This window comes from Neodiprion lecontei, chromosome 7, assembly GCF_021901455.1.
Source record: "Neodiprion lecontei isolate iyNeoLeco1 chromosome 7, iyNeoLeco1.1, whole genome shotgun sequence".
NCBI lineage: Eukaryota > Metazoa > Arthropoda > Insecta > Hymenoptera > Diprionidae > Neodiprion > Neodiprion lecontei.
Window position 1 is genome coordinate 24986051 of NC_060266.1, and position 14410 is coordinate 25000460.

Sequence of the window (14410 nt, forward strand, 5' to 3'; positions counted from 1 at the left end):
AAGAATTCCGGCGAAAGGCAGCAATTACTCGTACTTATTGGTCATCGTGACACGCAAGACAGGGAGTACACATCGAGTGCGTTACAGACGTGACACGCGTCACCGTTCCATATCGTATAATGATACACATGCAAATAAATATAGAATATTATCAGCTTATAAGCGCACTAGAATGTTGAAATCCTTGAGCTCTAGCTGTGGGCTGGGTGCAACGGTGAGGCCAGGGTACGTAGTTCGAATTGGCTTTTGGCCGATGAGGCGATATTTAAATTAGGGCTGAAACAATCGGAGGCGTTACGGACGATCGCCCCTTCCTCCTCTTATTTACACATACCTCGCTATAAGCGTTCAATGAAATTTCTGTTATTGATTTGCTCTCCCCCCGCCCCCCCCCCCCCCCCACACACATCGCTAATTGAACGATTACTTTGTAATTTTATGCGTCGCCGTATGCCTGCAGTAATATCGCGGAGAAGCGGACGTGAAAAATTGAGGAGGCGAATAATTTGCATGATTATATTGATTATGAAATGTACCAAATTTCTCTCGCTGATATATTATTATACATATATACATATATATGTACGTGTGGGTACGTATACGATTTGTACGGATTGCAATAACATGCATATACGTATGTGTGTATAGATTACGCTACGTAAAGCTGGTAAATATACATATATATATATATTTAAATGCATTATTGTATCCGCACGAGCCGCACGCGCGAATTTTTATCGTTCAACTTAGACGCACATACGAAGTTATATGTATATTATATACATAGACCTCTACGTTAGTTTTATCAATCACTGTATGTACCGGTGAATTATACTTTGCATGCTGCATCACGTCTGGACGGTTTGATAGTCGCGGTTGAGAAAACTCCGATCAATACATGTAATACACAATGCAGTTGAATTTATCCGCAATTTGCGACTTTGAGATCCATTCACAGGTTGTCGGCGATATCTGTGACGAATAACACTGGTCGGAAAAAATTCACTTCTCGCGCGTAACGTGACAACTGATTGTGTTAGGAACAGGGCTTACAATTAGTACGATAGAATTGATGTTAGAATATTTTAGGTACTAATAGTTTTCATTGTGATATGATTTTTTTTAGCTTTTTCAAAAATACAGTTCTTATTAACAAAAATTAGGTTATTTACAGTATTACAGTACACTGGTCAACGAAATATTTTTTAACAAGGAAGGTGACTACTGATCTTCAAACACGTATAATCTAACATCGTTATAAAACCATATTTATGTTTATTCGATCAGGTCTGGTTTTTTTGTTACGGCTACCGTACCAGTAAAATTTAACGTTTATCGTTTTGACTAAACTATTTTTATTCCAGGATGTTTTGTCATTTATTGTAACTAACAAACTGTCACTTATTGTAAGTAACAAAACACCCTGAATAAAAAGAGGTAAGTTAAAACGATAAACATTGAATTTTACTGGTACAGTAGCTGTGACACAAAAACCAGACCTGATCGAATAAATATAAATACGATTCTATGACGAGGGTACCGAGATTATAGTTATCTAAAAATTATTCAGCACCTTTCTTGTAACTAAATTTTGCTGACCGGTACAATTGATCCCTTGGGTTAACCGTATGAGCGCGTCTGCGTATAGATATGTATATTACGATGTTTGCACAACGGAGAGAATAGGTATAATTAACTCGGTGTCGTAATTGTTGTACGTATAGCTAAAGACGATCCGCATACGGAGTTGAGTAAGAATTTGGCGAACGAAAAAATTCCTTCCGCGTTGATATTGCCTCGGGCGTGAAATTGAATTGGAAACTAGGTGCTACGGTTAACCGTGCGGAATACTTATTATCCGCAATGACCTTTACGCATAGCTGGAAGAAAGCATGCAGCAAACACCGTTCGAATGGTCTGCTGCTGCTTGTGTGTGCAGGCGTGGGTTAATTTCCAGATATATACACAGAAGGTCAAAGTGCCAAGACTGTAATACATGGCTCCACATTGTACATACGTTATGTGTATACATACACACATATGTATATATATATACACATATACGTGTGTGTAAACTGGTCCTGACCGTGATTTTCTAAAATATTCTATCAGAGAAAAATAAATGTTTGTCGGGTTTTACGTATGTTTCAGGCCCGGTAAATGGTAGAATGGAGAGCTGCGGAGGCGGGCAACGCCTACCACCCGACGGGGATGAGTTCCCTGCCACCTACCAAGAGTTCAGCTCTGCTCAGCAGCAGCACCAGCATCAGCAGCAGTACCAGTTTGTAGCCGGGTCTAGGGTGTCGTCGACCCTGGCCTCGTCAAACGGCGAGCAGCTCGTAACGAGCGGGGATACCGAGGTATTCTCGAGCAGCGAAACGCTGAAGTTGCCCTCCGCCAACGACAAGAAGAAAATCATCGCGTCGTCGAGCGGCTCGTCATCCTCTAACGACTTCAACTGCGAGGAGAAGACGATCCTGCTTCAGGATAGCCGCGTTTTTAGCCTCAGGAGCAGCGTGCAGAGCTCGCATTCGCCCGTTGTGCTCTTCGCTTCGTCATCGGAAACCCCGGTCGTCGTTCCCAAGGACGTAAAGATAACGAGAAAAATCAACGCGGCTCCAAATTCCATGGACGATTCTTACTCGCTATTCAACGGTTCGAACACCGAGAAAAATATCATTTCGGAAAAAATCATCACGATCAATGTTCCCAAGGGTGGTACCGAAGCGGAATTTATTACGGAAACCGGACCGCCTCCGTTACCGACTTCCAGACCACCGAAGGTCGACGGTTTCCCGACGTCGTCTTCACCAGTGGTCGGGAAAGGTCTTTTACGCGGAAGTCAGCAGCAGCAGCAATCTTCTTCTTCGCGGAAGTTCTCGCTGAACGGTGACCTCTGGCGTCAGGACGACAAGTCGGAGAAATCTGTCAGGGACAAGATCGCCATGTTTTCGTCCCAGAGCAGTCTGGAGGCTCCGCTTTTCCCGAGTATCACCGTTTCACCGACGACCTCGACGACGCCGACGATCCGTCCCAGCTCGAGACGTCTTTCGAAGTACAAATCGTCGGAGGACGTATTCGCCGAAGATGCCAGGAACTCGCCGAGGGATAACAACGCCGCGTTCTCCGAACGAACCCGGAGTTCCTTCGACCTCTCGATACCCTCGCCCAACGAAAATTACGACGCGCTTCCTCCCAGTCTGCCCCTCACCTCGCCCCCAGCTTCACCGGGAGTTAAAACCACTCCCGGATTCGCCGTAGTCACGAAGAAGATCCCGGAAGACGCGCCGCCGGAACCGAATCCGAAACCGAACCACTCGTTGCGCCATTCGTCCTCCTTGGAATTCAAGTCCGTTGCGCCATCCGGTCCTTCGGTATCGCCGAGCGTTTTGCAGGGTCCGAAATCACTCGCGGGACTCTCCGCATCTCCGGTTACGCCTTTATCCACGACCTTGACCAGGGCTACCAGCTTCTCCGGCAGCTCGGCCAACCTCCATTCCCGTTCACAATCACTCAGCGAATTGCCTCCCAGTTCGCAAATATCCAGGACCAACTCCCTGGCATCCACGTTCAAGAGACCAAACGAAGACATGAGGAGGACCAGTCTCAACCAGCTCATTGAGCAGCGCAGAAAGGGAATACGGAAACTGAGGGGCCTTGTTATTCCCGAGAAGGAAGCGCTCCCTGTTTCTCAACCGATCGTTCAGGACTTGCCCGAAATCAAGTCCAGGGACTCGATCATTCTGCAACAGGTAAGCGATGGAGATTTGAACTTTCGCGTGAAACTCTCGGCGACTATATGATTGTGATGTCAAACCGAGTCGAAATTTAACGCCCACTTTAAAGGAGCTCCTACATAGGGATTGAAGGTAGTGAAGTAGATTCTATTTAAACGTAACGTCAAACCCTGATTTGACGATAAAAATGTCCGAAATTTATCGATTTGCGAAGGTTAGGTTCAAAGTAGGGTATGTTTGGAACCTCCTTCGACCCTCTGGAGGTTGGGTTAGATCTGATCGCTTGAAACCCTCATTCAACGTTCAAAATCCTAACCCGCCGATCAAGGTTCATCGATTCTGACTGATTATGGTAGAAATATAAAAAATACGATTAAAACCAATGAGGGTCAATGTAGGAGTTCTGGGTTCAATTTCCTTCAGAGTAGGCTTACATGAACCTTGCTAGGGTCAAATGTAGACGCTAAATTTCAACTCTGTTATATGTGTTGTAACGAAGTTGAGTTTGATTGAGCACAGCTCTTATATACCTTGGCACGACTGATGCCGATATAATATTCATCAAATGTTCAGAAGCTCGTCTCTTAACAATAAGCAGTCCACTTCAACACCATATCCGTAATCTAAATTTCTCAACTCTCGCGTTTCAGCTTCCCAGATCAAACCTGCAAGACAAATGGGGATCCCAGAGTTCGATATCGAGCAGCATAAGTACAATAAGTGTCCCGGGAAAGATATCCTCGTTCAAAATGCCGGAGCCCCAAAACCTTCCGAAATACTCCCCCGCGTTCAAGCGTAAGAGCCTGGCGGTTTACGGAACCTCGGGAACCTTGACGCCTGGGAAAAACTCCTCATCCACAACTTCGGCTCCGTCTTCGGAGGCCCCGAAGAGTCTCGAGTCCATCTGCAGCCCAACAAGGAGCGACTTCAGCTTCGAATATTCGCCCTCCGATCGGTCACCGAGGTCCAGAGCGAATCTGCGGAAGGCAAGAACGGACTACGACGACTCGGACAACGACTCGGCGGTGAGCAGCTCTCAGAGCAGCATCTCCAGGGGTTTCAGTCCCCCGGTGTCTCCGGTTCCGTCCGAGAGGTCAACGCTCTCCTCCGAGCGATCGTACCTCTCCAACGAAACAACAACAACAACGTCGACGAACTATCTCCAGGTCCGTTCCGAACATCGGGCAGCCACCCTCGAACGCTCCCAGTTCCTGACCAGGCCCTCCTCCTACAGTCAAGGATCATTCTCCGAGCGTTCGTCCTCCAGCAGCAGTAGTCCTGACCCAAGGTCTCCGCAGCAGTCTGGTATGTACTCGAGAAACGGACTGCAGCATCTCGCTCTGAAGAGGTCCAGCAGCACCGACACAAACTGCAGCAGTTCGTCGACTCTTACCTCGGGTTCTCAGGCCTCCGCCGAGTCCCTGTCGCGTCGAGTCCTCAAACCGCAGAGCGTCGAGGCGATCAACAGGAAGAACATTTTGGCCAGTGCCAGGTGTAGAAGCGGCGGTGATCTCAACGGCTCTCCGCAGCTTATACAACGGAAGTTTTCCGACGACGAGGATCCGGCACCAGCAACCTCGAAGTTGACCCTGCAGGAAAACGGGGGTTGCGTCGCTACCGATGATGTTAAAATTGCTTACATAGAGGTGACAGCTGAGGAGGACTCCCAGCCGATCAGAGGTTCCGAGCTTCCGGAGCCGTCGAACGAGATGAGGAAGTGGGTGAGGTCGGAGGTCAAGACTGTGGTGAACAACCGGGTGGAGAAGGACGACGAGTCGATAACCGCGGAGAAAAAGAGGGCGGAGATCGAGGTACAGGTCAGGACACCTCGGCGAAGGTCATCCCTTGCTGTTGCCGAGGAGAAGGCTCAGGTCATTCCGGTAATTGAATCCGACCTCGAGAGCTCGAAACCGCGTTCGAGGTCCAGTATGGTGATCGACAAGAACGCTCCTGACTCGCAGAACGATCTACTCACCGTTCTTTCGACTCGGGGTAGATCTCGCACGGCGATCCATATCGAGGATCGCTCTTTCGGTAGATCGCGGAGTCAGATGAGCCTGGAGGAGATCCTCGACGGAAAGGCGGAGGAGGCTGCAACGCCGTCGGGAACTCCGAGCAGGTCTTGGAACAAGGAGAAAGGATTCGCCTCGAAGATACCGACCAAGGTTGTCGAACGGGTTGCGGAGGACGAGTCGCCGAAGATAGCCTCGAGGATCCCGACACCTCGAAGCATGGGGCGAAGGAGCGCCAGCGTGACGGACGTTAAGAAGACCGTGGAGAAGTCTGAGGCTCAGGGACTTAACCAGCAGCCCCCGATTCCTTCGGGAAATTTTCACGGGCGTTTTTCGAGCTTGGACAGCAGCAGCGGCGATATTGATACCGAGAGGTATTCCGCTGCGAGTGAACAGTTCGGAAGCATAAGCTCATTGGCCAGCAGTACGAGCCTGATTTCGCAACAGGAACTCGCCCAGCTCGTCGAAGAGGCGACTCTGGAGGAGGCTCGCGGCGCCCACGACGTTATCGTGGTTCTTTATCACAAGGAGAACCCAGCTGGTAGCGTTGGGATAGCCCTCGCTGGCGGCGTCGATTGCGAGACCAAGGAAATCACGGTGCATCGCGTTCTCGCCCATTCGATTGCCGACAAGGATGGAAGGCTTCAACGGGGTGACAGGATACTCAGCATCAACGGACGCAGCACCAAGGGACTCACTCACCGCGAGAGTCTCGCTGTTCTGAAACAACCACGGTCCGAAGTTGTTCTCGTCGTTTCCAGGGCCAGAGACGACTTTGGGGTTAGATTGAGGTCCAGGACCGAGAGCGTCGAGACCATCGTCGAAGGTGGGATATCGTTACATTTCGTCAAACTTTAAGGTGTTATGGGACGTGTGTTTCCAACCGAAAGTGAATCCCCGTGAGAATATCGAAGACACCTTTGCCTTATTATTCACGCGTCTTTCATGCAATTCCAGGGTCAGAAATGAACGGCTCTTCGGACGAGCAGACTGCATGGGGTCCACCGGCGACTGTTGCCATCTTCAAGGATGGGGCTGGTCTAGGTTTCAGTTTGGAAGGTGGCAGAGACAGTCCGCTGGGCGACAGGCCGTTGATAGTGAAGAAGATCTTCGCTGGTGAGTGTCACCTATCATCCTGCGTTAAAGTCGTTTTATTTATATCTCCCCCGTCACTTTTCTAAACCTCTTTTTAACCGTATCACAGGTGGAGCTGCTGAAAAAACCGGCGCGCTTAGGGCAGGCGATCAAATGCTCGAGGTGAACGGACACGACGTTACAAGAATGTCGAGGATAGAGGCATGGTCCCTAATGAAGAAGCTACACGACGGCGAAGTCAGCCTCCTAGTCAGACATCCTGCCACCAAATCTTCATCGTAGATGTAAAGGTCAACGAGATGGAGAGAAGAAAAATAGGGAATAACAAATATCCTAGTAGAAATATTTACGAATCTCGACGGAACGGGTTTGCGTTTACTTATTTGTTTGTTTTTCTTTCTTTTTTTTTCTATTCTTCCTCTTTCTAATTCGCTCCAAGCGATGTAAATAAATGTGATTTGTCGATGGATGTACAGTTCATTCTGATTGTGAGTGTTTAGCAATCGTAGAGTTTTGAACAGTGATCTGAAGGTTATTTTTTTTTTATTTGTTTCTCATTTTGCATAAACTAATTAATCCAAATCTCTATTTCTACGGTGTGGTAGGATTTTCCTGCAGTCGTTTCTTTAAATCGTCTTTCCACTGATATCGAACCAGTGTATCCGTATTCAATGTTACAACGAATTTCATAACACACCTATAATAATAATAATAATAATAATAATGTTAATAACTGTTTACGAAATTAGACCCGGGGAAATATTTTATATATTTTTACGATAGAGAATTCCACAATAAATACCGAGTTTGAAATGTTCGTGCGAAATGTAACTCCGAGTTGAATGATAATAACAATAGCCAGACTATCAGTAACTACGATAACAATATTAATGATAATGGTAGATCATAGTAATAAAACAACAATATCATACCGTACACCTATCGGTTAAACTTTCCAAACGCGAAATCGCGATTAATTCATTATATTACATATTATAATTAGCTTTTGTTTTGTTATACTAAAACGTTTTGTTAACAGAATTTATAGCGATAGAGTGCTGGCAGTGCAATAATAATTATCGTTGTATAAAAAAAGTATGCAAACGTGAAAGAGAGAGAGAAAGAGAGAGAGAGAGAGAGAGAGAGAGAGAGAGAGAGAGAGAGAGAGAGAGAGAGAGAAGGAAAAGAACGTTTTTTCTGGAAGTGTTTATATAATGAATACGGCTACTGAAAATAATTCAGGTTTAATTGCAATAAATACACGAAGCGATAGAAGATTTTAAATATAGTGCGTACGATTACCGGTTTTTGTTTTTTAAATGTAAATTGTAAATGAAAGCCGTTATATACATATTAGCGAGATATTTTTTTACTCATCATTTTGTACTATCCCTATATATTTGAGGAACACGGAATAGTGTGTCCATATTTTATTACTTGAATTTTCGCTTTATGGTAAAACCGTCTTGCGGATTGGAAATTTTTTGTAGAATCGAGTGAGATACGAAGCACAACGGACGAAAGGTTGATGTGAGGGTATTAAAATAACACGTTCACCGTGATTTGTTGGTACCGGAAGACAATAAAATTCTGCGTCACGAATGATGCATGATATGTAATTTGCATAATATTAATACTGTTGTTCCTGTATGTAACACTTGCGATTGTCACAAGTGCTGACGTACGGATATACATACAATTATTAGGTAGTTATTGCTTTATTCTGAGTGTATGAATAACTTGTTTCTTCCGTTTGTCAGTAACAATAACTTTTGTACATATAGCGACTGAGATATAAGTATTTGGTTGAAATAACGAGTAATATAAAAGAGCGTCGAAAAAACGAAAAGGTTGGAAAAAAAACAACAAAATATTATTAATATAAGAAAAAATATTATTATATTATTGATATTCGCGTATTTAAATTCAAAATCAATGGTTCTTTCCGGATGTGCGTTTGTGGAAAAACATCGTGCTGTGATATTCTGTGTGGCGATGTTCTTTGGCATTTCACTCATAATTGCTTATCGAAATATAAGTATCCTTTACTATTATCAGCTAATCCAATTTACGTTACTGTTCTGCTATGTTACATTATATGTATGTATTATTCTGAAATTTCAAGGTTTAGTGCAGGTTATCGTTTGTAGCTATCCGTAATAACAATAAACAAAATTTCATTGAAAAAAAATAAATAAAAAAAAAAAAACAGCAGAAGAAATCGAGGACATGTTTGTGCATGAAATGACTAAATTTTATATCTCACAGTCAACATCGTTCACAGGTTTTACATTATATGTAATTATTCACAAAATGTTTTTCTTTCTCATATCACTAGTTATATTTTACAAGTTGATGATAAAAATATTCTTCAATACCAGAAGATGGGCTTTCGCGTGCGATCTTCTTTGATACCCATTTTATCCATCAAGTCCATTTCGAAGGTCTTGAGTTCGGGCTGTCGGTATAAGAGAAAAGTCAAAGATTTAATTGAGCCATCTTTTAACGTTTACCTCGATAGATTTGGGAAAAATATGATTCATTTAATTGAAGAAATCGTTCGTACCAAAAAAGTAACTTCTTTGACAACATTTGCTGGTGTATCTTTCTGCTTTGCTTTGTACAGAGTGGGTCTCTTGTAATCCACAGTTTCTTCACTCTTGTGTGGAATTGGAATAATTCGACCGGTTCGACACGATACCCGAACTCTTTGGCCATCTGGCTTATACCGCCATTCTACGTCACAAGCATCTCTGCAATGAAAATTAATAGAGGTTCGTTACTGATACCCTTGACTATTATAAGCATACTTAAGTACTTTCTTATGCAGGACCTACTTACAGATCACTCGGGTCAACCAGACGTATGTCTGTTGTAACTAAAAGGGGGGCTTCGCTCTGTACGGTACTGCCTGGGAAGTCCTTATCCTTTCCGATTCGTCTTAGATGTGTATTAAGTCCTTCAACGATTACCCAGTTTCGCTCCTGTATCACCTGTGTGATTATTCCTTGCTTTCCTTTGTCCCGCCCAACTAATAATTGAACCTGGAAAAATATTTATGATCATTAAAGTAGCTTGATTAAAATTGAGGGAAACGCATGTAAAATACAATACGACAACTCACCCGGTCACCTTTGAAAAAATTCCAATCTTTCAAGGGTTCAACGAATACCTTCTTTCTGTATTTATGTGGCGAATTTTGGAATTCAGCTGGGCCAGACCACGGGCGATTTGTCGTGAATCGAAAGTTCTTACGCTTTATCGTGCGATCCAAATACTGTATTGCACGCGGTGTCCGATAGTAAACCTGCGCAAAGATTTAGAATATTATTTTGTCCCAGTACGAATAAATATTAACATTGATACAAGCAATCTTCATTAATGAGACTTATTTGGGAATGCTAGAAAAAATGTAGCGAGTTTCTGTATTTTATTGATATTTGATGTTAATAATGGTTTGTTAGAAATTATTCAAAAATGGTGGGGAAGAGGTTAGGTTTACCTTCTCAACTGTGTCGGTGATGTATTTCTCCGGTAAGTTTGAGACTTTCTTAGTCAAGTCTCCGACTTTGGTGAGGAGGAATGCGCTCAGCCGCATAATTTATTATCGAACCTAAGCAGTTTAATTTCTCGAATAAATGCAGACTTCAATTTCAGAACTAACAGATCGCAGACGTTCAACGTGACTCCTTACGCCATTGGATCGACGCACAGATTCCTATAACTACACTGGCTCGCGTTGCGAGGAGCTGTGAACGCTACTTTGGTTTGCTTTGCAATGAGCTGGCGCCATCCGACGAACCGAATGGGATAAACCTGTGTGAAGATCTTCGACTTACCGACGCTGTACAAAGTGTGGATGCATTTGTGACGCTAGATTAGTTGGACGATTTTAATGTAGTGATGGTCAGATAAACAAAACGCATCGATATAAGTAATTATCTAAAAGTATTCACAAAACGTGTGAAAAAATTTGGGGAACAGTCGGGAAATAAGACACATTTAGAAGTTGCAGAAAGTTATATTTATTGGTCTATACGATCAATCGAATCTGTATTCGTCTGATAAAGACGTCAGAAAAACTCTGTTTTAAATGACTCATGCAATAATATGAATATACGATGCATGAAATTGGATACTGAGCTGCGCTTACGAATAAAATGTACAATTTGATACTTATGTAGATACTCCCAAAAAAATTTCGAGATTTTGATAAATCGATACGTTTTGCTCATCCCTGGACTGGTGTGCACATTTATAACAAGTGTATGATGACACTGAGAATTGTATTGATTTCGACCTGGACATTACAATAATTTGAAATAAGGACGATGATTTTACAAAAATATAATTAGCACAAACTAATTGTAAGGAATAACAAATACGCTTGTGTGAATGGGTGAGCTGGATAGAATGCGTGTGTAAGAGAGTGAGAGGAGTTACTAATGTGAGGTTGACGAATGATTGGTTAATGAGGGTGTAAGGCTGATTCCCGAAATGTGGGAACGGCGATAATGCATTCGTGCGATGGTGAAAGAGGAAACGATAGCAAAAATGTAGTCGCGTGAAGGAGTCCGATAAGTGTGCACGCACATGGCGGAGGAGAGGATGGGGAGGACGAAGTTGAGAATGATATTCATTGTTTGATTGTACTGTTGCCACTGATAAAGATAATACGATTGTGTGCATTTTATAGTGAAGTAAGTCTCACGACAGGTGATGAAAACGACTTGATGTATTGTTGATCGGCTATTTATTCATCACAGCGTAAAGATGTACAATAAATCACAGAAACGTTAAATTGTGGTAGTTGTAAATTATTTCCGAGCGATGAAGTTGTCTAACAACTGAAGTCGCTTGATTGAATCCATTGTAGTACAACAGCTTTGCTCTCGAGACGACGAATATTCGACTCAGAATCGATTCCTATGACCACTTCCTGACGTATTGGACCCTCGGGAACTCAGAAAACGCAGCAAAAACAGCGTGGGATCAACAGGAGAGAAGTTACGACGGAAAAAGCACCTGCTGAAAAATGTCGAAAACACAGGTTCTCGTTTATTAGCTGTAACTTTTGATGCGTTGATCGCAGCGTATTGGGACTGCGCCCAATCGATTTCTCTCGCAAAATTACGTCGGAATAGTGCCACAATGAATTTATTCCAGCACTTTTCAAAATCGCGAAAATTTTCGCTAAAAATGCAAAGGGGTTAGCCTTGCTTTTTTTTTGGCCAAAAAATTTTGGGTCTCCGATTCGATATATTTGACCTTTTCCTGACCAATTGGACCCTCAGGAACTCAGAAAACGCAGCAAAAAGAGCGTAGGACCAACTGGAGAGAAATGGCGAGCGAAAAAGCACCTGCTGAAAAATGTCGAAAACACGGGTTTTCGTTTTTCGGCTGTAACTTTTGATGCGTTGATCGCAGCGTATTGGGACTGCGCCCAATCGATTTCTCTCGCAAAATTACGTCGGAATAGTGCCACAATGAATTTATTCCAGCACTTTTCGAAATCGCGAAAATTTTCGCCAAAAATGCAAAGGGGTTAGCCTTGCTTTTTTTTTGGCGAAAAAATGTTGGGTCCCCGATTCGATTTATTTAACCTTCTCCTGACCAATTGGACCCTCAGGAACTCAGAAAACGCAGCGAAAACAGCGTGGGATCAACAGGAGAGAAGTCACGAAGGAAAAGGCACCTGCTGAAAAATGTCGAAAACACAGGTTCTCGTTTTTTAGCTGTAACTTTTGATGCGTTGATCGCAGCGTATTGGGACTGCGCCCAATCGATTTCTCTCGCAAAATTACGTCTGAATAGTGCCACAATGTATTTATTCCAGCACTTTTCAAAATGGCGAAAATTTTCGCCAAAAATGCAAAGGGGTTAGCCTTGCTTTTTTTTTTGGCCAAAAAATTTTGGGTCTCCGGTTCGATTTATTTGACCTTTTCCTGACCAATTGGACCCTCAGGAACTCAGAAAACGCAGCGAAAAGAGCGTAGGACCAACAGGAGAGAAATGGCAAGCGAAAAAGCACCTAATGAAAAATGTCGAAAACACGGGTTTTCGTTTTTCGGCTGTAACTTTTGATGCGTTGATCGCAGCGTATTGGGACTGCGCCCAATCGATTTCTCTCGCAAAATTACGTCGGAATAGTGCCACAATGAATTTATTCCAGCACTTTTCAAAATCGCGAAAATTTTCGCCAAAAATGCAAAGGGGTTAGCCTTGCTTTTTTTTTGGCCAAAAAATTTTGGGTCTCCGATTCGATTTATTTGACCTTTTCCTGACCAATTGGACCCTCAGGAACTCAGAAAACGCAGCGAAAAGAGCGTAGGACCAACAGGAGAGAAATGGCGAGCGAAAAAGCACCTGCTGAAAAATGTCGAAAACACTGGTTTTTGTTTTTCGGCTGTAACTTTTGATGCGTTTATCGCAGCGTATTGGGACTGCGCCCAATCGATTTCTCTCGCAAAATTACGTCGGAATAGTGCCACAATGAATTTATTCCAGCACTTTTCGAAATCGCGAAAATTTTCGCCAAAAATGCAAAGGGGTTAGCCTTGCTTTTTTTTTGGCGAAAAAATGTTGGGTCCCCGATTCGATTTATTTGACCTTCTCCTGACCAATTGGACCCTCAGGAACTCAGAAAACGCAGCGAAAACAGCGTGGGATCAACAGGAGAGAAGTCACGAAGGAAAAGGCACCTGCTGAAAAATGTCGAAAACACAGGTTCTCGTTTTTTAGCTGTAACTTTTGATGCGTTGATCGCAGCGTATTGGGACTGCGCCCAATCGATTTCTCTCGCAAAATTACGTCTGAATAGTGCCACAATGTATTTATTCCAGCACTTTTCAAAATGGCGAAAATTTTCGCCAAAAATGCAAAGGGGTTAGCCTTGCTTTTTTTTTTGGCCAAAAAATTTTGGGTCTCCGGTTCGATTTATTTGACCTTTTCCTGACCAATTGGACCCTCAGGAACTCAGAAAACGCAGCGAAAAGAGCGTAGGACCAACAGGAGAGAAATGGCAAGCGAAAAAGCACCTAATGAAAAATGTCGAAAACACGGGTTTTCGTTTTTCGGCTGTAACTTTTGATGCGTTGATCGCAGCGTATTGGGACTGCGCCCAATCGATTTCTCTCGCAAAATTACGTCGGAATAGTGCCACAATGAATTTATTCCAGCACTTTTCAAAATCGCGAAAATTTTCGCCAAAAATGCAAAGGGGTTAGCCTTGCTTTTTTTTTGGCCAAAAAATTTTGGGTCTCCGATTCGATTTATTTGACCTTTTCCTGACCAATTGGACCCTCAGGAACTCAGAAAACGCAGCGAAAAGAGCGTAGGACCAACAGGAGAGAAATGGCGAGCGAAAAAGCACCTGCTGAAAAATGTCGAAAACACTGGTTTTTGTTTTTCGGCTGTAACTTTTGATGCGTTGATCGCAGCGTATTGGGACTGCGCCCAATCGATTTCTCTCGCAAAATTACGTCGGAATAGTGCCACAATGAATTTATTCCAGCACTTTTCAAAATCGCGAAAATTTTCGCCAAAAATGCAAAGGGGTTAGCCTTG

General features: G+C 43.5%; 2 protein-coding genes across 2 annotated transcripts in view; one reads left to right on the forward strand and one right to left on the reverse strand.

Moving 5' to 3' along the window:
* LOC107217434 (serine-rich adhesin for platelets) overlaps positions 1–9303 on the forward strand; it is a 40808-nt gene extending 31505 nt beyond the window's left edge. Inside the window, exons 7-10 of the mRNA XM_046745556.1 lie at positions 2152–3752; positions 4388–6575; positions 6707–6865; positions 6954–9303. Of these exons, the coding sequence (XP_046601512.1) occupies positions 2152–3752; positions 4388–6575; positions 6707–6865; positions 6954–7126 (4121 nt within the window). The 3' untranslated portion in view covers positions 7127–9303. The remainder of the gene's footprint in view (positions 1–2151; positions 3753–4387; positions 6576–6706; positions 6866–6953) is intronic.
* LOC107217414 (probable 39S ribosomal protein L24, mitochondrial) lies at positions 9077–10587 on the reverse strand. The gene is made up of 5 exons (XM_015654936.2): positions 10347–10587; positions 9969–10151; positions 9686–9888; positions 9411–9597; positions 9077–9302 (listed from the first exon to the last, which is right to left on the reverse strand). Exons 1-5 carry the CDS (start codon positions 10440–10442, stop codon positions 9216–9218), a joined length of 756 nt encoding a protein of 251 aa, XP_015510422.1. The 5' UTR covers positions 10443–10587; the 3' UTR covers positions 9077–9215.
* Positions 10588–14410: the final 3823 nt, after the last annotated feature.

Bases quoted from the DNA above. Each gene is read 5' to 3' on its own strand.
- LOC107217414 (XM_015654936.2), bottom strand. From the start codon at position 10,442: ATGCGGCTGAGCGCATTCCTCCTCACCAAAGTCGGAGACTTGACTAAG. The intron at 10,152-10,346 runs GTAAACCTAACC...ATCTTTGCGCAG, and splicing joins TCACCGACACAGTTGAGAAG to GTTTACTATCGGACACCGCG. The intron at 9,889-9,968 runs GTGAGTTGTCGT...ATATTTTTCCAG, and splicing joins ATTTTTTCAAAGGTGACCGG to GTTCAATTATTAGTTGGGCG.